Raw genomic sequence first — 23786 nt, forward strand, 5'->3', positions numbered from 1 at the left:
AGCTGTACAAACACAATCTCATTTTCCACAAACATCTCCCTCGTGCTAAATATGACTTCAAAAAAAGCAGCTCAACTTAATTCCAATGTAGCATCTATTTTTGTCCCTGGATCTAAATATGAGGCAGACAGCTTGCCTCTACCGCTTTATGTTCCTCACAAAAATTCATTCAGCTTGAATCAAATCCCATTTCTTTTACATGTATAAATCCCCATATCATCTGCAGAACTTGACTATCGCAGGGCAGTGCTTCCATATCAAAGCTTTAAAATATGTTGTAAAGCCACAGCAATGATGCACTTGTGTAACAACCCAACTGTAACCAATGCTGACTGGAAAGCAAGTTCATGAACTTCGGCTGCGGATATATCCAGTGTGCTGTTTTGTTCAGACTCCCAGTTTAATGGGTCAAGAATTTCAACAGATGTATAGTACCATGGCAGTCCAGCTGTAAAAACTTCTGCTCAACAGCTCAATTAGCCTCTGCCAACCCAACCACCTTCCCAGTTGTCTCTCTCCCTCCCCGCCAAGATGTTTTCTGTCACTATTTCCAGATCTTTATTTTTACCAGTATGTATAGGAGAAGAAAAGACAAGCCCGGAGACAGCAAACACTGGTACCCAACACAATCCATCCACAAAGAAGTGCCATATGAAGTGCCAAGTCTTTATACCACTGGCAAAAATTAATCATTTACTGCAAGGCCTTCTTGCCTGATGAGTCTATCAGACGAATTTAATGCTACTATGTGTGCTCCCCTTCTTGAATAAACAGCCTAGCCCAGCCACACAGGTAGCTTTCAAGGACAGATGCTGTGTGCAATTTTCCCAGAAACAAAGATGTCTTGGGCACCACAGGATGAAGGCAGTCCTAAGGGAGGGCTAATGGACTCCATAATGGAGAAGTCTGTGGAATGGATAACTTTAGTGACATCTTCCTGAAAGCAACCACATGTATTTATGTGATTCCCTCCAACACACAAGTGCTCACTGTCTTGTTGGGATGGGAAGGGTGTCCTCCTGTCATGGTAACTGGATGCCCAGCCTGGCTGGGAACCCCACCAGTCTGGAAACCCTTCCAGACCGGCTTCTTCAGGCTGCTCCAGGGCTCAACCATACAAGATGAGGATGGGACACGGAAGTGCGACATTAAAGCAAAGCAAGTATACCGTTGAAGAGTCTAAATCAGATGCAACTCTTCAAGAAGGATCCAAACTAAAGGACTTTGCAATGTGAAAATACCTTTTGTGGGGCTAAGTCAATGCAAAGATGCTGATCTGATCATGCCTTTCTTTTCTTGAAGCTTTTAAAACACAAGTACATTTAATCCCACTCTTGATTCCACAGGCAATCTGCATGATGTAGCCACACAGAAAACCCTTCTAATAGCATCAAAATGCAACAGCCATTACAAATTATATTTGTTAACAAGCCGTCACTGGGGAGCGCTCAAAATAATTATCACTGTTTGTCTAGAGTTAATCTAAATTTCTGCAAGCATGCTATATGACTACATTTACTGGTAACAGGATGTCTTAAGCTTAACAGTTTGCTTCCTTTTGCATGTTTGATGCTGGCATTAAAATCATTCTCCCTATTTTTTCTCTAGCATTTTTATGGATGTTTGTCTTAGACAACCAAATGCAGCGAATACCAAAGCACAACAGCAGTTCTGATTGCCGTCTTGTCAAACTTGAAGCTATCTAAAATTCCACAAACGAGCACATATAGCTCCCCCATCTAAAAGAGGAAGGAGGAAGAAAAGCACAAAAGGGAAACAACCGAAAGTCTGATATTCCCCATGGCAGAAGTTGCCTTATCCAGCGCTGAAACTACACCTCAGATAGTACCAGTTCAAATTTCTTCTGGCCACTGAAGGCACAGGTCTGGAATGGGTGGGGTTTGATAATCTATCAGTAGGAAGATTTAGCTGAGTCTGACTCGCACAGCAAAACATTACGAAAACACATTCATCTGGCTGAAGAAAAAAATAGTACAATTTGCCTTATTTTGAAACAAATGTTCACCTTCTTTTAACCCTTTCACTGGAACTGCTTTCACTTTTCACCACGTGTATCCTGCAGTCAGTCTATGGCCATCCTGCCTGCATGTTTCTGCCCCCAGCACTGCACTATGAAACTCAACCTACAACCAGGGAACCTCAACGTTTCCGAGTAGCTCAAGTTTTCAGTGCAAGGGCAGCTTTCAAACACATGCAGTGTATGCTCTTGGTCAAATTCTACTTAGTTTCATTTGAATACATGCTTTTAAAATTCCTTATTGAACAGGACAGTTGAGAACGGAACTTGGACAAAGTCACCAACAGATGTACTGCAAATGAATTTGGGAACAGCAAAAAAAGGTAGGATACATGGGCAGGCCCTCCAGGTCTAACTTGGCTTTTGAAACTAAAATAATGGGAATTTTTATATATATATATATATTTTATAGCTCCAAATTCCTTCTGGAACATATGGTCTACCCCTAGCTTTTAATGGTCTTATACTTCATTAAGGTTTCCAGTTGGTTTAGAGCTTGCATCTTGCCATCTCTCTGAACCTGAACCAGACCTATTGTTAATATGAAGTGGTTCCCCCCCTATTTTGCAGCTCTTTAATGAAACATAAGATTATTTTAAGTCCATAATCTTCTCAGCAGGATTATCGACTAGTAGGGCTGACCCTAATATTGCTCATCTGAACAGTGATCTGGCAGATGCACTGAGAAAACAAAGGCTAAACACATACCTGTCTGGAGGGTCTTGCAGCAAGACATAATAGAGGCTTTATGAGTAACTACCTAAATCCGGTTTTATTTGACAATGCTAACCAGATGTCTTCTGGAAAACAAATCAAGTGTTTCAATTGCTGCTGCTTAAATACATTCCTTGAATTTGGCCAACAAAGCTAAACAGAAGCTATAGTGAGCCAAATCCTGCTCTTCTGAAGATGAGATAATAAATGAATCATGGCAGACATGGGAACAACGAGCCCTACATTATGTACATAGCTTGAATCAACACAACTACCCTGAGGGTAAAAGGCACAAAGCACAGGCAGTTGTGCAGAAAGTCCCCAGCTATAGTCTGAAAAGGAGCATGGAAGTCAGCGCACGGAGCGCTCCCACTATTTCCAGGTATACCTCCCTCAGTATGGATGTGACACCTCGTTGCCTGCTGAAAAGACAGACGGCCCGGGTAGTAACCAGCGGTGTGCAACAAGACATCACTCCTCATCTCAAACCTGAAGTGCACAGAGAAGGTCCACAAGGCCCTTCAGGAGCTGGCTACCTCCTAAACGCCCCTATTTCACTCTGGCCATGTCAGCCCTTTAACATTAACACAGTTATTTTGTCCCTTCACTTTACACCTGTTGTCTCCCAGCTCATGGACAAATGGCAACAGCCAACAGTGGGGCTCATCCTTCTTCTCATTTAATTATTTTTTTTAAATCCAAAATGCTCTACACTGCTAATTCCTGGAACTAGAAGATAACTGACCCGTGGAAATCAAGCTATGTACGCCTCTCTGCCTCTCATGCAGTTTGAAAAATGCAAAAGCAAAGGAGAATTCAGATGCCGCAGGAAGTTTTTTCCTGTTCCTTCTTTTCGCCATAGCTTGCAAGATTACTTTAGGCTTCCCTTTAGGACACTGGACCAACACCTGTGAATACACTGTTGACACTGCAAACCCATCCAGAATATAGACAAGCACAATCAGACATGCTCCAAGCAGTTAAACAAAGCAACACCATCGCAGTGCTGTGCCTCTTCCCCATCTTCGTGCTTCATGCCTTATTCCTTGTCATTTTTAGAGTACAGTACAGTTAGCAAAATGAGGATTAGTCTCAATCCAATTCTTTTCTTATCCAAATGTTTGCATCATTGCTATATACTACTGCTACTGTATCTGTGCTCCCAGATGAAGACCATAATACTTTAGGAACCTCCTCAGACAATGGTGCTTGCAAAACAGCTATGTCACAAAGCAACAAGCCAGATCTGTCAGTGCAGTGTGTCAGGGACAGAAGCTGTTTTATGGTGCTACCCTCTTTACTCTGGTTCAAAATCCACTCTACCTTTTGGCCTCATGGACCAAAAAAAGCTGTAGGAAACACCGGAGTATGTGGCACTTTCCACACGGACCATGGTCTGCCTGAAAAAAACCCAAACAACTAATGCCACTCTGAACACCTCTAAACTCATAGCTCTGCTACTGTCCACAGAAGACCCTGCCGCTCAGAAGACATTGTTTGACTTAGTGACTCTCATGTCACCAGTCCTTCAGCCTCAGAGCAGAGCAAACAGTGCAAGGGGGTAGGATTGATTTGGGGATCCCAACCCCATGCAAAGTGCCTCAGCCCTTCCTCCCCACTTGTCTCCTCTGTCTCCTATTTTCAAGACTCCCTAGGAAGAAACACTGACACAGCACACAGAGTCACACAAGACTCCAAGGGTCTTGTTTCCATCTGAGCATTTGTATGCTGGAAAATATATGGTGACCATGGAAACATGAGGAAGGGGCCACTTAAGACCAGCTCTCAGGAAAGGCCAGTCATAGCAGCTTGGCCCCAAGAGCAGAGAAAGCAGTACCCTGGATGGTAAATGTTTGACATCCAATACGTCACCCCATCTGCTCCACTGAGAAGGCCCTGCCTGCTTCCCAACAGAGAGAACGTGTTTTATCCACTACAAACAAAACACTTAAAATAATGGGATCTACCAGCCCAACCAAAGAACGGAATCATTTTGTAAAAGTTTAAATCATATTGCAATGGCACCATCCATGATCAAGAAGTACAGCTGAATTTGCTCTTCTGCTTTAGCCACCAGATTAAACCAACTGAGTTTTCATTTAAAATGTAGTAGCACAGCCTTAAACAGGTTCATGCCACTGATTTCAGTCAATGACAACTTTAGACTTTAAGGTAAGCTACATAAATTCACTTCAGTTCTCGAGAACAGATACACTGTGCATCACAAGTTTTCCCGCTTCCAACTGCTTTATTTTCTAATTCAGATTACTGAAATAAATTTTTTAAAACTTCAGGTGGTACCTGAGCACCTGCACATCTGAAGAAGGACAAAGAGCTTTACTGCAGCTCTGAATGGCTTTGAATGCAAGATCTTACTATTTATACTTAAGTAAAGACAAAGCACAGTATTTTCCCTTGATTTCAAAAGGATAAAGCTCTAGTTCATAGGTACAAAAGTCTAAAAAAATCTCCCTGTGCAACATCTCCTATCACATGCTGCATCAACTTCCACAGCACGATAAGCAGTGGACATCTTAATATATAATATATAAAGGAAAATACTCAACCATACAAAAAAGAAGGAAACATCTTATCCTCTAAACACAACGCTGCTTCTTGCAAAGACACACGGGGCATGCAGAGATCACCATGAAGAACACATGATTTATCTGAAGGCAGGTTGGGTGTCATACATTTTAATATCTTTTTATTCTTAAGCCAATTTGAGAATAAGCAGCAATAATACTTGTCTGCTCCTCAAGTGGTGCTTAGAAGTTTATTATAGACACCAGACAGCTTCCTATCTATTTCACTAGGTTTTTAGCTAGACCCATGCTGTCGAAATTTGCTGAGCTGTTAAAATTGTACCAGAATAAATAGGTTTGACTTTGCAGTGTCTTAAAAGCTAGTCAGGATTTTATCTGGTTAGTACTGGATGGATGAGAACACCTCAATAGAAAGAAACACCTTGCTTGAATTATTTTGGAAGATTTTATACACTCTTTCCAGGTGGTGTAAATCAGTGTTGTGCTCGACTAATGTAGTAATAACACCCTGCAATCCACTTGCTTTGTACCTGCAGCATCAGATCTCCTAAGCTGAACAAGAACAGGACTGGAGAACTTTCAGATAAGTGTGTTTTAATGGTCTAAACTACAGATACTAGTTTAGGCCTCAGGTTAGATGGGTCCACCCAAGGTTCTCTCTTCCCTCACTGCCTCCTCTAAAGGTAGGATCAAATATACACAAACAATTTCCAAGTGGTCTTTCTCTCACCTATTCTTATGAACCTCCAAAGATTTCGTAGCCCCAGAAATTTACTTCAGTGCTTCAGTATCCTTATCGAGAGGAAGTTTCCCCTCTCAGCAAACTTAAGCATCTCTCTTGATGTGCACGCTCACTACTTCATTTCTGACTTATCACCAAAAAGAATTATTTTTGTTCTACTCCTTTCAAGTTTGTGCTCGTGCCTCTGGAGAACACGGGGGTTCATCACCACAGAGTGTGGTACATTTTGCTATCCAACATCATTCATTCCCTGCCGAGGTAGCAGCACAATAGCTCACATACACCTGTTCTACTGCCCCATGTTTCACCTCAACCGATGTGTTTAAAGCAGCAAAAAGATGTCAAAATGTAAGCTTCATCCTGAGGCCAAGAAATGCAGAGTTACAGGTCTCCGTAACAGCCCATTGGCCTTTCTCATTAAGTTATTTTTCCTCAAGGTTTCCTATGCTATGATCACATAGCTCTAGACAATTTGCTTTCTATCCATGAAGAAGTTTGGGGAAAAATCTGTCTTTACAAAAAGCAGCAGGTGGAAAAGCGATTCAGCAACTGTCACAATCACATCACAATTTCTACACTGAACAAAACTCAGCTCCAGTTACCCAACCTTTAATCCAACCCTCCAAATGTTATCAGAAGGATCAGTGTCTTCCTGACTTTACTGACTTCATGGTGATGGCTGAAACAGTGGCAGACTAAACTGATGAAACTTTAGTCCATGACACACTTACTACTCCGAGCTCCTTCAGGTGGGAACTAAATTACTGAAAATGGTGTAAAATTCCTGCTGTAGCTACTCAGGAGAGCTACAGACTACAGCAAAGCCTTATTTTAAAACTGCCTTTGGGGAATATACGTGGCCTATGGAAAGAGTTTAAGGTAAATAAACAAACAAACCAACTGAAGAATTTTGCTGACTACGTCAGCAGTGTGAGGTCTGGTGAAGGCATCACAATTTCTTCTCTCTCAGTTACTACCATGAAAGCATGAAACTGAAATTCACTTCATAACCAAGGAGTCCTACATTGTGTGCACAAGCCAGTTTAACACAAATGCCTAAGTGCTAAGTTGCACTAGTGCTAAATAGCTTTTGTTTTATAAAGAGCAGCAGCTCTAGAGAAAAATCCCAGCAGACCATAGTAACTTCATACATGTAAGCTGGGGGAAACAATCTATCACTCAGTTTCACACAAATACATTTGATATAAGCTTACCATAATAGAAGATGAAATAATATTTCTGACAAAACACAAGAAAGCCAGAGCAGCATTTCAGTCTGTGCCATTTTCTTTGCTCACAGTCCCAAACAGAGAACAGAACAATATAAGAATGAGTAGTTAAAGTTTATAAAAAGCTAACCACAAACAGTAATTTTTTTAAATCTAAAGCAGGCAAATATTTTTCTTTTGTAAAGAACTGGTAAGTGTGCCTGCAAGGGAACAGTAAACATTCCAAGGCTAAAGTGCTGCACAAATGCATTAATCCAATAATAAGTATAGAGGACACATAGGCTATCTGCTGAGCCATGTGTGAGCTAATAACACAGGCTGTCAAGACTCTCCTATTAAATGATAACAAAAAGGCATCTAGTAAGAGATGGTGAAAATCAATTAACTGGAGAAATGGCAAGAGAAATAAAATATGGCAGCCAAACACTTCTCTCTTCAAGATAAAAAGCCGAAACGTCACGTTAAACAAAAAATACGGGGTTTTTTAAAATCAGGTTAGCTCTGCAAGGTATCAAGTACCTGCAGTTCCTGATCAAACAAAAAGGGACTTGAAATGAGTCATAACCCCCTTTGTTAAATAGCCAATGTAAAGAAAAATCTAGGTTAACCATTTCCAGAACACGGTCATTAAGCTGTAATTTTAAACTTTATTTCTGGCCCCAGGACAGATGTTCTGCAGCATTCTCCACTGGCTACCTGCCTCTGTCCTTATGGCTTCACTAACACAACCCAATGCTTTTCACGCCAGATGGCAGGGGTAAATCCTCAATGAAGGTACTAAGGGTAAAAATTGGTCCTTAAAATAAAAGAAAACAAACCCACTGCATCCTTCTGCAAGAAAGCACTTTCACTACTGAAAGAGACCTGTCCCTCACATGCCTTCTCCGCCCTCAATGCCTTTTCTGACCTCTCACAACCAACCACATCCCCAGAAACAACACTGTACAACAGCAAAAGGGATCACAGAATGAAACACCTCTGATGTGGTTCTTACACATTACACAAGGACTTACTGAAACTGAACGTTACCATTTTGGAAACACTCCAAAGACTACGTGGAAATGGCCAAAAGACACCAAGCTTTCCCTTGTGCCATTCTTGAGTGCTTTGCCAGGTAACACATTTCCTTGTCTCTTGGTAGCAAAAGCATTTTCCACCTATCTCTACATTCAAGCAGGCAATCCCATCTCAATGTTCCTAACGTGTTCAACTAAGCTGCTTCCAAAGCCTGCAATTTGGATACGTTTGCAAAGACTGGCAAAACCAACCGTTTCTTTAGGACACAGTAGCAGCAGCATCTTACCTCTCAGCACTGACTTGAGGTTCAGCTTGGCTTGTCGGTGCAGGTCCTCCACACAAGGAGGTCTTGAGGAGGGCAGGAACACATTTTCCTGCTGGTGCCATGGAGCAGTGTAGTGTACAGTCCATCTGCTTTCTTCATCTAAATTGGAAACAGCTGCAGAGAGAGAGAATAAGAAGAAAATCAAATGCTGTTGTAGATAGTGGTATCATGAAACCCCACACCTAAGTTTGTCACACATTACCTTAAAACAAAAAAGATGGTTTGCCACTGTATTCCCGTCAAAACGCCCTCTAGAACCTCACTTCCGTGACCAGTAGAATCCCTCCTCTCATTTCTAGTTCTAAATTTTTTCTCCTGTGCTATGCAGGAAACACCTTTCTCTCTTCCCCTGTTTATATTTGCTGTTTTATTTACTATGAATTTGCAATTCCGTTTCCTCCCCTCCCCCTGCCCCACCTCTCAGGCTCCACAAACATCAGCAGCTTCCCCACACACAGGACCAGTTTCCCAGTCTGGAACACCTCCAGGCGCTGTGCCTTGCAGGATAAGCTTTCCCTTGCTCAAGGGTGACCCTGGGAATATGACAGTCACCATGAGAGATTACGACAGGTTCATTTGTATCAGGAAACAACCTTCACTGACCTCAAGCCTACTCCAACCAGGAACAAAATTTCCAGTGCAGCTAACAAATTAATTACTTCCCATTGCCACGAGTGGAAAGCAGACTGGGACAACAGCCACTCCCTAGGCAAATACTGCTCAGAGCACAACAGCAGCGAAGAGGAATTGCCCTGGCCACCCCTTCTCAGCCAGCTGAAAACAAAATACTGACATTGCTCAAGTTCAAAGTTCCCTAACAGACAGTCCAGTAATGAATCAGCCAAAGCACATAATGTTCAGATCCATTTATCATCTATGCTTCTCTAGAGACGGCCATTACCTTTTGTTTAAAGTTTATCATCAATAAAAACTTCTACAGTTGAATGGCCTTATCCCTTATCCCTTTACCCTGTAATAACAGCAAAAGGGCAGTTGGGGGTCACACTTTATGATCCCTCAGGCACCCTTCATCCAGCACGCTGCACATCCTTGTTTTTAGGCCTCCAAAGCAGAAAAAGCCAGTAGCACCGTGCTGCCTCCCAAGCACCTGCTGCCCTGGCCTCGCCACCAGCCCTGCATCTCCCCTTTACTCTTCTGCTCCCTGTGACATCTCTTTGGGAAGTTTGGTGGACGGCGAGCACAGTAGCAAAGGAAGAGGATAAACTGAGAAGCAAAACCCGTCATCTGAAAAGGCAAGTCTTTCCCTAGCACCACTGTGCACCTGCCAGGATCATTTCAGAAAGAAATAATCCATAGTTGTTGGAAGAGAATAAGCTATGCCTCTCCCTTCAAAAACCTGCCCACAGCCTAATGCTTCTGTCCTGAAAGGGCTTGGGGCAGGGAGGTTTTTAACTACCTTTCCTCACTTTGTTTTTAGTTAGCAACAGCCCTCGGAAAAAGGTTTTAGAATACTTTCCCTTGGTCACTTTCCCTTGGTAAAGACCTTTGAGGTAGCTTTGTCCTTCATCCCCTCCCCTCTAGCAGGTACACTGGCTGCAACAAGGCAGATACACATTCAGTCTGTGTCAGCCTTTCCCGTCCTTGCTAACTCGAGGTCGAACCTAAATCACAACAAACTGACAAGTCACCACCTACCTCGTTACAGCATCAGTCGCCCCAGTATTACAGAAAAAAAGCAATAAATATAGTCAGTGAGTTGTCTGAAAAGCACCCCTCGCCATCCCCATGGCAGGTGGGGAGTAAGGCTTGGGGGAAACACCAGGCTCCAGCCCACTGTCTGGCTGTAGTGCCACCACACCAAAATTAAATTAGGCTGCTCATCAGAGCCATCACCACCAAAACTAGTCAACAGTAATGCTGTGCACATTTGGAAACTTCTCTCTGGCTCGATCTGACTTCGTGAATGACGTGAAGAATCGCGATTTTAGAAGCCATACTGAAACTAGAGCATCTTTCAAGAACCCCTGAAGTAAATCACAACGTGGCTCTGACCGAGCCTGGCAGCTACAAGAAGCCCGTGGCTGCTGCCGGCAGTGCCCAGGCGGAGGCCAGAGTGGGACAGGCGCCGGGACGGTGCTCAGCACGCAGCCTGCGCCCCTCCGCACTCTGCCTTGCCACCGACCTGCTTCGCTCCGAGGAGCCGGGCTCCTCCAAAACCACCCCCACAAAGGACTTCAAAGGCCACACGGTACCCCAAAACATTACCAAGTACTCAGCGGAGGCGAGAGGGGGATAAAGTTAACACGAGGCGTCGGGAAAGCAGAGGCGAAGCCGGAGGGGTAAGGGCACTTCCCTGGGGGGGGCTCGGCCGCCTCCCGAAAGGGCAGCGAGCACGCACGGCTACTTACTCTTTCTCTTGAAAAGTTTCATGAGAGATTTGAGCTTCATGTTGATGAAAACTACCATTTTGAAGGTGCTGAACTCCGGTCCTGGAGTTTAAATCCCATACAAAGGAGGAGCAGGAGGAAGGTGACTGTTTTCCACAGCCAGACTGTAAAAAAAGACTCCGCACACCAAGTTTCTCTTCTCCCGGCTTCTCCCCTCCGTCTTCCTGCCCTGAAATCACAACTTCAGATCTACCTAAGCCTTCCCCATACGCGAAACTATTTACAAGCCCCAACGTCTCCTCCTCACTTGTAACCTCGTGGGCTGAAAATGGTCAGTTTCGGCATGCAAAACAGAAGGAGGAGGGGGGGAAAAAAACCAAACAAACAAGAAAAAAAGGAAGTTAATCGTTATTCCCGTTTGCAGAGGGACCCGCAACCGGCTTTCCCGCTGCCCGTGCACTCAGCGCTCGGCTCTGCTCATCCTTGCCCTCTCGAGCTCGGCTACCCCCGAAAGCCGGAGCTTGCAGGTGGTTTTTCTCCGCCTCTCCCCGCCGTCGCGACAGCCGTCTGTGCCGCCGGAGCAAAGGGCGATGCCGGCACCTTCCCCTGCCCTTTGCACGCCCCGGTGCCCGCCGGCGGGCTGGGCTGGGCTGGCAGCCCCCGCGCCCCGCAGACAGCCACCCCCGGCCGCTGCCCCGCAGCCTCCTTCTAGTTGCAAATGAGAGCTGCATTTTCGTGCAAATCAGGATGCCCTGCTTTCCCACCGCTCCCAGCCGTCCCCCTTCCTCCACCTCCCCCCCCCCCTTCTTTCCCCCCCCCCCTCTCGCTCCCACTCATTAAAGACCCACGGGCTGCGTTTTAGTTGGCTGCAACATGCGGTCCGCTCTGCATTTCCCCAGCCCTTCCAGAGCCACCGCTCCCCCCGTAGTGATTGCCATTGCCTGGGCCATCAGCCCGCTAATTTTACATATTGAATTTCATTCAGTAATTTGTTCTTATTAGCGTCATCTCAGACCAGATACATGGAAAACAAAATCGAGTTATTTCTGGCTAATAGAGAACCTGTTATTCATCAAATGAAACTTGTGCACAGAGATGAAACAGCCCAGCTTTCTGAGATGCTCATTATATATACATATATATATATATATAAAACTATATCTGCACAAAGGTCCAGAGCCATGCTTCCTAGGAGCGAACTGCAGCTCTGCCGAAATTAAAGGGAAAACCCTAAGCACCAAATCAATGCGCTCAGCAGGGCATGGCCTTCGCACAATGTTCAGGCTCAAGAAGCAAGCCCTCCCTCACAAAGCAAGCCTAGGAAACCCCCTCTGGTTAACAATGAAAAGGATTTTTTCCTCAAGAAAAAGAAAAATGCCAGCAGCGGGGGGCTCAGACTGACCCGGGCTCTGGAGCACAGCACGGGAAAAGCAGATGCTCCGCGGCAACTTCACTCCAAGTTTCACCGGATGGCTGAGGCTCAGCACCGCGCAGGGCAGACCCGAAGCAAATCGGGGTCTGAACACGTGGTTATCAGCGTTTTATCCGTGTTCTCCAAACTCCGAGATTTAACAATTACAACAGCGGTTTAACACCAAAGCTGCCACTGGCAGCGGGTCTCTCCAGACATTTTGACTGGCTCACCTCTGCCAAAGGGACAGAGGACCAGGGTGCCACAGCTGCAATGGTGGGAGAGGCACCTCTGCTTTTGCACTGATTTCCATCCCGCACCTTAAACCAAAAAAAGACCCTCTATTAACAAGATAGCTATTTAGTGTTGGGCACAATAACAGCCCCGCTAGGAATTTGCTGTCACCCACACATCATTAAAATGATGTTAAATGCACGCCTGCTGGACACACTTGGAAGGCAAGTGCAGAATGGCTCCACTTCTAACTCCAGCAGTGCTGCCACCAGAGAGCAAGCCCAGAAGGTGGCAACTCCTTCTTTAACGTGGTGGTCACCTTTTTTAGAATGTAGGAGGTGCCTCTGCGTGGGAAGGAGAGCTACCGTGCATTTGCACAGGGGAACGCCACGGTTTCAAGCCAGCATGTGAGGGAGACTGGGCTACTGGAAGAGAGACAGATTGTTCCAAAGGCAACCAAATGGAACCTCGAGAGACTCGAAAGCCCTGGCAAGTAAGACTTTGTTCCTTTTTCATTTGGTATCAGTGTGATCTTGGGTACTTTGGACTTTAGGGAACCAACCCTGTTTCCCCCTGGGCTGTAAAGTGTCCCATGTCTAGTGTTGCTCTTTGTTACTGGATCCTCAACACACCCCGAAGCGTTTCTCATGCCCAAGTACAAGTACTTGATAACTGTCCTCAGGCCCTGCCCTCCAGCATGAAGACACCTATTCAAACCCAGTAAAAAACAGTACTTGAGAGAGATGCTTGCCTTTCATTCTCAATCTCTTTGCTTCCACCTTCCCTCGGGTCATGCTGATAAAGCAGTCAAACATAAAACCCGGCTATCAACGGAAATACACCCCAAGGAAATACACCCCAAAGGAAATACAAGCCTGCTATTTGTGTCTGCATCTCTCAAGAATCTGTGCTAGCTCAAAAGCAGCCAAAAACTCTCCCTTACTTGAGACAAGCCCACTGGCTTCCATTAAATTCATCATGTTGGCTCAACCCAGCTTTTCTGTAATGCTTTTCCTGTCACAAGAAACTGTCAGCGCAAATGGGCTTCTAAGGGAGCTGACAGCACCAAGAGTGCTCATCCGCAGCCTGCCGCTCAGCCTCGAGAAGAGTAGGAAAAGATGGGGCAGTTTGAGACATGTATATTGTAGTCACTAGGCAACATATAAAGGACCTCAGCCTTACACATCACCCATCCCGCAGACAAAACCACAAAAAAAACCCACCACTGAAAAACGACAAAAACCCCACCTAAAATTGCCTTGATAGAAAAAAAATTGAAAGTTTTTTAAAACTGGACAAACCCAGCATGACCAGTAAGTGCGCACACACACACACACACACACACACACACACACACACACACACACACACACACTGTGTTATCTACTTTTAAAAGCAAATGATTCAGACAGGTAGCAGACTGGGCAGACCTTGCTCTGTGGCACACCTCCGACTTCACCTAGGGCAAGTTAATATTAACCCACCACCTCATTTCCTGCATCCTTACAAGCAGGGATCACACACTCACTCGCCACCACACAAGGATACTACCGCAAGGAATACAGAAAATACAGAGCAGATCTCCAGCAAATGCTAATTCTCGCTTCATATCGGGCGGGACTGTTAATTTAGGTTACAAAGTTCGGCCTAGAAGAAACTCCTTCCTAACTAAGAAGTCAGAGAAAGGCTCAAAGAAGATGAGAGGAGCAAGAGGCAGTGCTAAACAGCACGTTTAAAACCACGAGTCACACGCTCATTAGCAAACCTGTGTCATTTTTTAGTTCGTGCTATAACAGTTTTCAATCCCTGAGTGGTTAAACTGATTTTAACTTCTACTAGAGGCCCCACACCCCCAACAGAGAAGTGAACACGAGTGGCTGCTTGTGGGGGGCGTGCCTGCAAGGCTGCAGCCATTCCTTCATTCCTCTCCCTGCTCTCTCCCCTCTTTAGAGGGGCTTTCCAGCTGACCCGCTCTGCGGCAGCCATCTGGGACACCCACCCCTCTGCATTCAAGGACATGTAAAACATCAGCATCTGTGAAACAGTCTGGAAATACTCAGCTTCCACAGAAATATTTCAAGCCATGCCCTGGGGGGGAGGGGGCTCTCCTGTCTGGCCCCCATATACAACCCAATAGTCTGAACCTAGCACTGGTGCACCCGATCCAGTGAAGAAGGCAAATATAAAAAGGCAAATGTTGAAAAGGGACATCTTTGGGTTGTGGCAGCTGTCTGTCAGGGACACTAAGGAATCGCTGAGAATCAACTGTTCTCCTTGCTACTGACGCTCATCAGTCTATGCACTCGTGCAGTATGAAATTTAGGAAATACTAAGTTATAAAAATACAAATAAAACACAAGAATAGTTAAAGGGACCCATTCCTGCTCGCTCCCACCAATCAAGACCAATTTTACCACTAATTTTCATGAAGGAGAGGTGAACTCAACACATGTATCACGTTCATGAAAGGAACGACACATCCAACTACTAACGTGCACCATCATCTCAACACCCAAACTTTAAGCTGTAATCCATAGCGACTTTACTCAGGCAATGGCAAAAAGCCTCCATGAAACAACTGGATAGCATTGATGACATCTGAAGGGGAAGGAAAAAGTAAACTCAAGCAACTGAGCTGGGCACCGTGAGAGCTCTTCCAGTGTGTCTCTGTTGAAAAGCAAAAGGGAAAGTAGAAACGTTGGCCAGCAGACCTACTCAGAGCAATTAAATCGATGCCTTCGCTTTTTAGGGACACGTCAGTCACTCGCTCGAAGTAAGTTTCCACTGCGCCGTCCCTCCAGCGTCATGGGGACGTGCAGGGAAGAAGCTGCTGGAGGGCAGTTGTTCACAGCGTGTCTGTGAGGACGGCTCCATGTAGGATGGCATTGCTCCATGCCACCCATGTCTGCCCTCTCTGAGCAGTGTCTGGAGGGGAGCAGCCATGGGACTGAACCCTGAGCACCCCTCCCCAGGCTCTACAGAGGCACTCAAACAAGCGTGAAAACCTGAGGAGGGTTATGAACCCCTCCTGAAGGTCCCAAAGCTCTTCCCTGGCTCAGTCCAACACCACCCAGCCTTGACAGCTGTGCATTTACTTCAAAGGTGAGACTTCTGTCACTGAGAAACATCAAGCGCCTAAGGTAAGAAATGCCCAATGTCTCAAGTGCTTCCAAAACTTGTGCCCCGGGTTTATGTCTGTTCTGACCACCTTCACCTGTGCCATCAAACGCCTGCTAGAGTCGAAGCCATTCCCCCCCCCCCCCCCCCCCCAGGCCACAGGAGTCAGTAATTTATGGTCAGAAGGGGTTTCTCCCTCCAGACGTCCGTCCATCCAGAGCCAGACCCGGCTGTCCCTGTCCCGGCATCTTTCAGGAGAACAAAAGTGCTCCCTCCACAAAGGCAGCCCGTCCCAGGCGGCACCGCATTCAGCTGCCCTCCTGTCTCCAGCCCGGCCCGCTCACAATGGCCTCTTTCAAGGCACCCTCCGCCTCGGTGAAGCGCGATACTTCCCCGGCTACTGGGAAATCACAATTCATTAAACCTGGGATCAGGAGGAGGAGGAGGAGGAGAATGCACGGGGGAGAGGGAACAAAGGAGGAGAAGTATTTTATACCAAAGCCACGGCAACCGAAGGCTCGGAAGGACCCGTGCCCCAGCGAACTGGGAGGGGAGCCGGGCGCCCGCAATTAGGGAGCAGGTACTGCTTTAAAGAGGGTACCCCGGCAGCGCCCTCCTTTATTCGTCCTCCTCAGGGATTTCGGCTGCAGCCTCTGGGAAAGGGGCTGCCCGGCGGGGGCAGGGGGAAGATGAGAAGGAGAAACAGCACAACCTAAGCCGGAGAGGGCAGGAAAGCAGCAGACTGATTGATCTGATGATCCTATTTAGGTCACAGCACAATAAAGCTAATTCATTCCTTTGACAATTCAAAACATCTTTCCACAGGATCCTCTATCATGCAAACACATCACCAGAGAGAAGAGGGAGCATTTGGGCAGGGCTGCCTGCAGACAAAGCAGCAGTTTCTTTTGGTTAGAGCATCTCCCCACACACTGGAACTGCAGGCAGGCAAACAGAAAACATTCCCTCAATGTGCAATTTTGTTTCCTGGTTTTGCTTTAAACTGCAGGGCACAATCCTTTTCTCCTTTGGCCATTCCTGCACCCCGGCTAAGGCAACATCCGCTCCCACGGGGGTACTTTTCTCTCTCCTAAGGATGATCCTTTTAAAATTCCACCAGGAAATATTCTCGTTAAAAATTCCAAATCCACCTCAGTGCTCCCATGCTACACCCTATCCTTGAGAGCAAATCGAAAAATATGTCCGAACAAATAAGTCTGTCTGTGCAAAATCTTGACTCTTATTTACCCTGATAATGCACCACAGAGGAGATGCTTTTCTGATTTAGTGATGGAAGAAATACCAGGGAGATATTTGCCTCAGTCTCCTCACTGATTCATCCCGAAGGACCCAACAAAATCAGACTGCAAGAACACTGTTTCTGAACTTTGGTCCCACACAGTCTCCCTGTTCAGCCTGTAATTCCATCTTCGGCATCTGTGCACTTGTGGATCCACACAAATAACCAACAGACATCTTCAACTAATCCCAGTCTGCATTCTCCTTGCGGGTGTCCTGAAGAGGACACGCTCCCCATCCACTTCACTTATTTAAAGGTCATAGAATGAATTCTTGTAGCCTATCTCCCTCTCCCCACCCACCACTGCTCTTTGGGATACTTTTATTTATATAGGGATTATCCCTGTTTAAGGGATTGTCAAATTCTTCATTTTTTTCTGCTTTTTGCTGACTCTTAAGAAACTCTGTGTAGGTCACATTTAAGCTGGGAGATATCCTGTCTTAAAATTACATACTTAAAAGTGCATCCTTGAGTTTCCAAGAACTTTGCAACCCAGAAATGAAAAAAAAAAAAAAAGAAAAAAAAGGAGCTCCTTGGAAAATACCATGATCATATAATTGCTCATGCCAAAACTAAGCACCAAGGGCTCGCTCCCTATCTCACACAGCAACTTGAAAAAAAAAGGTTTGTTTCTTAGTAACTTTCAAAAATTTCCCCTGAAAAGATTATAGCACTAGAGTAAAACAGTAAGTAAAACCTAAGGTTCTAAACTTATTTCAACAGTTGTGACACTTGGCATTGTCCCTGAAGTCCTAAGATGTTTGACAAAATCTGAAAATCTGAGTATGTTCCAATCAAAAAATGGCACAATCTGCCCTTGAAAAACAATCTTCTCCAAACTGAAGTCAGGCATCAAGTCCATACAACAGTCACCTAATAAGGAGACAACCCTGCTATCTCAAGATAGTTGATAAAATTACCATGTGTCCCAGTGGCTGCATTTTTGAACTATATACAATGATCCAAATTCAATTTCGGGTTACGGATTTGTCCAGAGGACTGTTAATTACAACAGTTTGTGCTATTACAAAATCAGAATGGGACAGCATTTTATGTCACAAGTTACTGAGAAGAGACCAGAAGCCTGATTTAAAAATAGTCTAGAAGAGTCAGGTAGGAAGCTTCAAGCCAGCTCCAGGGCAGGGCTGACCCTTGGATCAGAAGATCTGATTTGAATGTCAAGGGGGACATGGCAGATCACAGTCAAGGTCAATAAAGTTTACACCCTCAGGAAAGCCAATTGATAAAGCCACAGCTGTATCTTCGCAAAATTATTCTGCAGTACATAGTGTGCACAAAAAGCCACTTCCCCGTCATTCTGGATAACAATGCAACCAGTTCTAGGCTTTGGTGTCCCTTTAATGATGCTGCAGTGCTGCAGGAAACAAACCTCAATCCCAGTCCACCCGAGTTAGACAGAAGGGTCGTCTAACAGAGGGCCATGCCAGGAATCGTCTAAACTCATGCATACCGAAAGTCAATTTACATTTTTGTATTTAAACCACGGCTGATTTAAAGAAAAAGATTGAAACTACAGCCATGAAAAGTATCTGACACATCCCACAATGTCTAATAATGGGTACAGACCATGCACCCTACTCCAGGAATGAAGAAGTCAAAACACTGTGTTCATGTAAACTTGAAAATATGTATTTTAATGTCAGGGCTATTAGCATCCTCTTTCTCTTCAGACTAATTAAACCTAACAGGACAACCTAACATCACACACAAGAAAAATCTTACACTCACCTCAGTTACTGGATATAAAAGTGTCTTTTTCTCTGATGCTATTAATTATTTAACCTAACATTGGTACCACCATCTGCTTGGGGACCTGCTTGCACCTGCCAAACAGCAGCCCACTGTGCCTGGTCTAGCCGTGCCATCATGTTTGTGGCAAATGTTTGACAAACACAGGGATGGCCAAGACAATTAGGAGTTGATGCTGAGCAGAACCATGAGGGATCATTTGGTTGGGAGGGGTGTCAAACCTTCTTTGGAGATGCTACCAAGCTACAAGTTTAATTAGCTCTCTGATCATGAAACTGCAATGAAATGGTTTTGTAAACCTCTGTCGATGCTTCTGGGCAATGACAAACATGCTCTGCAGCCCTTTTCATGTTACGACTTCATAAGGACAGCAGACAGACAAATAAGAGCACTAAATTAGGGGAGGAAAAGTTGTGCCAGAGTCATTGTGGCTTAAATCGGAGTTCAGACTAATGGGGGATGAGACTTTCAGGATGAGATCTTCGGAGCGCGCAGTTCATGGCCACAGAGCGGGTAGCAGAGCACTCCCACAGAAAAGGCATCAGACCTGGCTAATTTGCCTTTCAACCACCGTATTTACACAAGCTTTTCCCTCTTCACCAGAAGCTTAGTCTCCAGGCGACACCAGTTTGTGCTCAGCTGATGGGGACAAGCCCTCACTGCTAACCTAGACGTTTGTCAGCATTCAGAAAAGCAGTTTCTATCCAAAAGCCAGGGGCTGCAGCCTAATAGCCACAATGAGCTTTGCTTTGGGGAATTCAGCCTTTAAATTAGTAATAGTCAGACCCCAGCCTGCCTGCCTGCACACAGAAGATGTGGGGAGGCTGATTAAGTACCCTTCTGCTGCGACCAGAGTAGTGGCATCATGGGGTTTTGTATTTATTCTCTTCCAATGACTTCAGGTCAGAAGCGGTCAGTTCGCAAGTCAGGCGCTGCTTCTGTAACCGCTGTAATGGCAGGCACCCCCTGCCATCCAAAATTCAAGCTGTGTCTTTCCAATCACGCATCATCCTCATAATCCGGATCCCACCGCAGCGTATTATGGTGCCAGTCGAGATGTAATTGTGGTGAGCCACTTAAAGCATTTTTCTGATGTAAACACCCCAAGAAAAACAACCTCTCTGCCCCAATTTCTGCTTCGGCATAACAATGTCACTGCTACTGTTTGTTCTGCACCACATACTCCTAGACTAGATTAGATCCAAGCTACTTTTCAACTGCTTATTGGCAGTTTCTTAGTTGTGCAATCCCTGTGTCTCCTTTTGTGCTTTCCAACACAACCTGAAACATCTTGTTTGGGCTGGGGGATTTTTGCACAATACATTAATTAAAACAAAGGCTGTGCCACCCCCTCCCCTTTTTCTTTCTTTCTTTTTTTTTTTTAAATAACTAATCTCTCCCAATCCCAGCTCTTCTGAGCCATTTAGGAAATGCAAGCAAAATGCCATCTGTTGGCAATAAGGTAGGACTAAGCCTTTAATGTTGAAATACTTCAGAAAACTCAAGTGGGCAGATTTAATTGACTGACAAGTTTGAGTTCTCTAAATCACTGCATATGCCATGCCCAGCCCTGCACTCCCATTTGTGTAATTAAGACATACTTCTATTTGATCTGCAATTAACTCATCACTTCCTTTCTACAAAAGCAGTGAGCTGCCCTTGGGTCTTCCTCCCACCAAACCTGCTGCCCCTTCGTCAGCTTAAAAATTACAGAACCGAGCTTTGTTCACCTTCCTAAAGAGGTGTGGAGGAGAGAGGAAATACATTCAAGGTGGGGTTTTCGCCTCGTTTTGGTAAGCTGCCTTTGCATGTATGGTACTGTACCATTTGTCCTTGCCGCGGGTGGCCGCCTGCGGTCCAGGCTTTGCCAGAGGCAGAGACAGCCACCCTGCAGTGCCGCTGCCGTAGCTGCTCTACAGACCATGATAATGTCAGTCTGAGATGATGGGAGAGAAGTCCCTGCGTGGGTAGGCTCCTCACCTACACCCACTGCCCGACAGAAGTACGGTGCATCCACTGAGAGCGGCTGCTGCCTTTGCCCAGCATGAGAAGAAAGCAGCCGTCAAGGGCAGCTCTCTGAAGTCTGGCAGTCGGGAAGAGCAGCACTCAACATCCCGCCAGGTAATCTCATGCCACATACATGCAGAGGCCGAAGTCCGCTACCATTCGCTTTCCGCTGTAGGTATCTCACACCAGCTAGCCCACCTATGTCAAGGGTCTTGTTTTTCACTCCAAGAAGCCCAGTTCTGCTCAAGACTTACCACTGTTATCTAAAAAGACCACAGACTTGCAGCAAAATTGCACAGTGTGTGAAAATCAGGAAGGTTTGTATTCCTTTTGGCTCTTCCAGCCTTGCTCCAGTGAGAAGCGATCCCAGGCAGCGCGGGCGCATCCATCGGCACAGCAGGCAGACAAAGGCGGATGGCCACGTGCCAGCGAGGCTGCCTGCTGCAAATTACCAAACAAATTCAGTACCAACTTGCACAGCAGTTCTTGCAAACACGCAGTCACCATGTAAGGCACAATCCTTTCTACACAAATCCCTCTGGCTTTTAAATACAGTAATTTAGCACAGGGAAAAAAATACAAATTCCTTCTAAAAAAAAAAAATCAGATCACATCAGCAGGCTCTAGACACCCCATCATTCTGAGATCTGTCCTCTGAAGATACCACTGACAGTTCATTTTCTCCTTTCCACCGCTAAGTAGCCTTCACTCCATTCCGCTCTCTCCCATATGGTTAACATGAATGTGGCAATTAATATGCAATTAATAAAACGGTGCGATCAACTGCTTTTGTTCACAGCAGCAGCTGGTCTGCATGTTACAGCCTAATTAGACAAATTAAGATGTACTGCTTTTGTTTGCAGATGAACTGACAGCATCGCTCATGCTTAAATGTCACTAAGCCTATTGGCATTTGGGATTATTTTAAACATGCCTTTTTCTTTATTAACACTACAAGGTATCAATAAACCAGATTTAGATGCTGCCAGCTGCAATGCCAGCAAAGCACAGGTTTGCTTTGCCTCCAGACGTTTGCACAAGCCCACTGAGAGTTAAGGAGAGAAGGGATGTATTTCAGAGACTGAGTATGCTTTTACCCAGAGTATCACAGCCTGTAGTACAGAGGGAGTGGCTCCGGACAGGGGACAAAAACAGAGCTGATATGTAACTGTGTCCAAGCAGAGGTCTGAGAATCTTGAGGATCAAGCAGCATGCATGTTTTTCAGTGTTTTGTCATTGGATTAGGGCAGGGAAACAACAGAGACATAAAAATCTGTTGTAATCTATCAGACTTTTAATACCATTTCCTTTAAAAGGTATTAGTTTGACCTATGTGGGAGCCATATGGAGGACAAGTGGTTTCAGGGGCAGTCTTGAGCACTTTCAGAGCTGAGATCAGCAGCAGAACTCCCTCTCCACAGCACCAGCAAACTATACAACCTGCACACCCCAGCAGGCAGAGGTTCTGCAGCGGGTGGCAGCAATGCTCTGCCAGCCTGGTCCCCCCAGGTCTTCCCACAGGGGCTGCCATCCAGAAGCCAGGCCTCTTCGCCTGCGCAGGGTCCCCCAGTGCAGGCCCATGTCCCCTGTGTAGGCTGTCTGCCCTTTTCTGACCATCCCTTTACCAGCAGTACACTGCACAGCCCATACTCTGAGAACACTGTAGAGGTCACCATACCCACTGTGTAAATGGCAATATACTGTTTTTATCACAGTGTTACCATGGGCTCAGCAGCAGCATCTCTGTAGGGTACCTACAGTCAAACTGGGGCAAGCACATGCCACAGACAAAGCATGGAACTTGATAAAGTATTTGCAAGGGATCACACCTTTCCCAGGGGTCATTACTGCAGCTTCTGGCTTTCCAACAGTGTGAGATAAAATACAAGGGAAAGGACACTGTGGGAGCAGCACCTGGCATGGGAAAAATAAGGGAGTGACAAGTAACCCTTTGATGATTTTCACATTTAGTAGCAGTTAACATGAAAAGACAAGTAACCAGGAGGATTTCTGCTGCAGGAGCACTGCAAACACTGCCAAACACTGCAGAAGCTGTCCACCACCACCACAACCCAGCATGCACTGATTGCCACACAACATGACACAACGTGACGTGGAAGTCACCGATCCGCAGAGTCCTGGAAAATGGGCTCCAGAAGGGATGATGTGATGACCTGCCTTGCTAATGGGAGAATTTGCTTCTCTCCTCCTTCAGCACAAGAAAATGCACCGCAGCTATAAAACCTAGTTGCCTTTTATCATTTCATCTCAAAGTGCTGGTCAGAGGAAGGGTGGGAGCAAGAAACACAGCACAGTAAAATGGATTTTGATAATGCCGCCAAAATCCATTTCTGATTGCCAGTGTGACTCCATTAGCCAGGCTGATGAAGGCATCCCTGAAAACATTTGTGCCTTTTCTGTGGAATGTTACATTCTCCTCACCGTGTTTCACCTTTAACCTGATTTGAGTCTAATTTGGTTACAGCACTCAAAACCAACTCTCCACTACAGGGCACCAGATGAAGCAACTCCAGGTAAGATCTGCAAACCTACTGTACCCACCATCCATAAAGCCTAAGAGTTCTAATCAAATTATGCACTGAAGAGCCTATTCGGTCTACCCCTACCCATGGCCCTCCAGCACAGCTTTCCCGTCTCATGTGTTCCACACGTGGATTTGCACTGAAATTACTCCACCTCCTTAATTACAGCAGATGCTCCCTGGACTATGGAAAACACTACACAAAAGCGGTCTCTGAACTCTGTTTTCCGACTCCTCCAGACGCACCTGAGCAATGTTAATAAGCTCCATACCAAGATGTCCCCGCCTCCTCCTTGGGCTCCTGAGGGCCACATACAGCTTCTCATACAAAATCTCCACCACCAGCACCTTCTTGCAAAGGCAGGTGTGAACTTCACACCTAGCAGTGAGCAGCCAGGCTAGCAGGGAATTTTCTTTTGGCAGGGCAACTCAGCAAGGCCTTCATG

The 23786-nt window shown here is 45.6% G+C and overlaps 1 protein-coding gene across 1 annotated transcript in view; it reads right to left on the minus strand.

Moving 5' to 3' along the window:
• The window catches only part of NHSL1 (NHS like 1), a gene marked incomplete at both ends in the record, with an annotated part of 176687 nt that overhangs the window by 38751 nt on the left and 114150 nt on the right, over positions 1-23786 (minus strand). Inside the window, one exon of the mRNA XM_084262276.1 lies at positions 8573-8725. Coding sequence (XP_084118402.1) covers positions 8573-8725 — 153 coding nt within the window. The remainder of the gene's footprint in view (positions 1-8572; positions 8726-23786) is intronic.

The sequence above is a fragment of the Gallinula chloropus genome, assembly GCF_964237585.1.
Source record: "Gallinula chloropus genome assembly, chromosome: 3".
In the NCBI taxonomy this organism is placed as follows: domain Eukaryota; kingdom Metazoa; phylum Chordata; class Aves; order Gruiformes; family Rallidae; genus Gallinula; species Gallinula chloropus.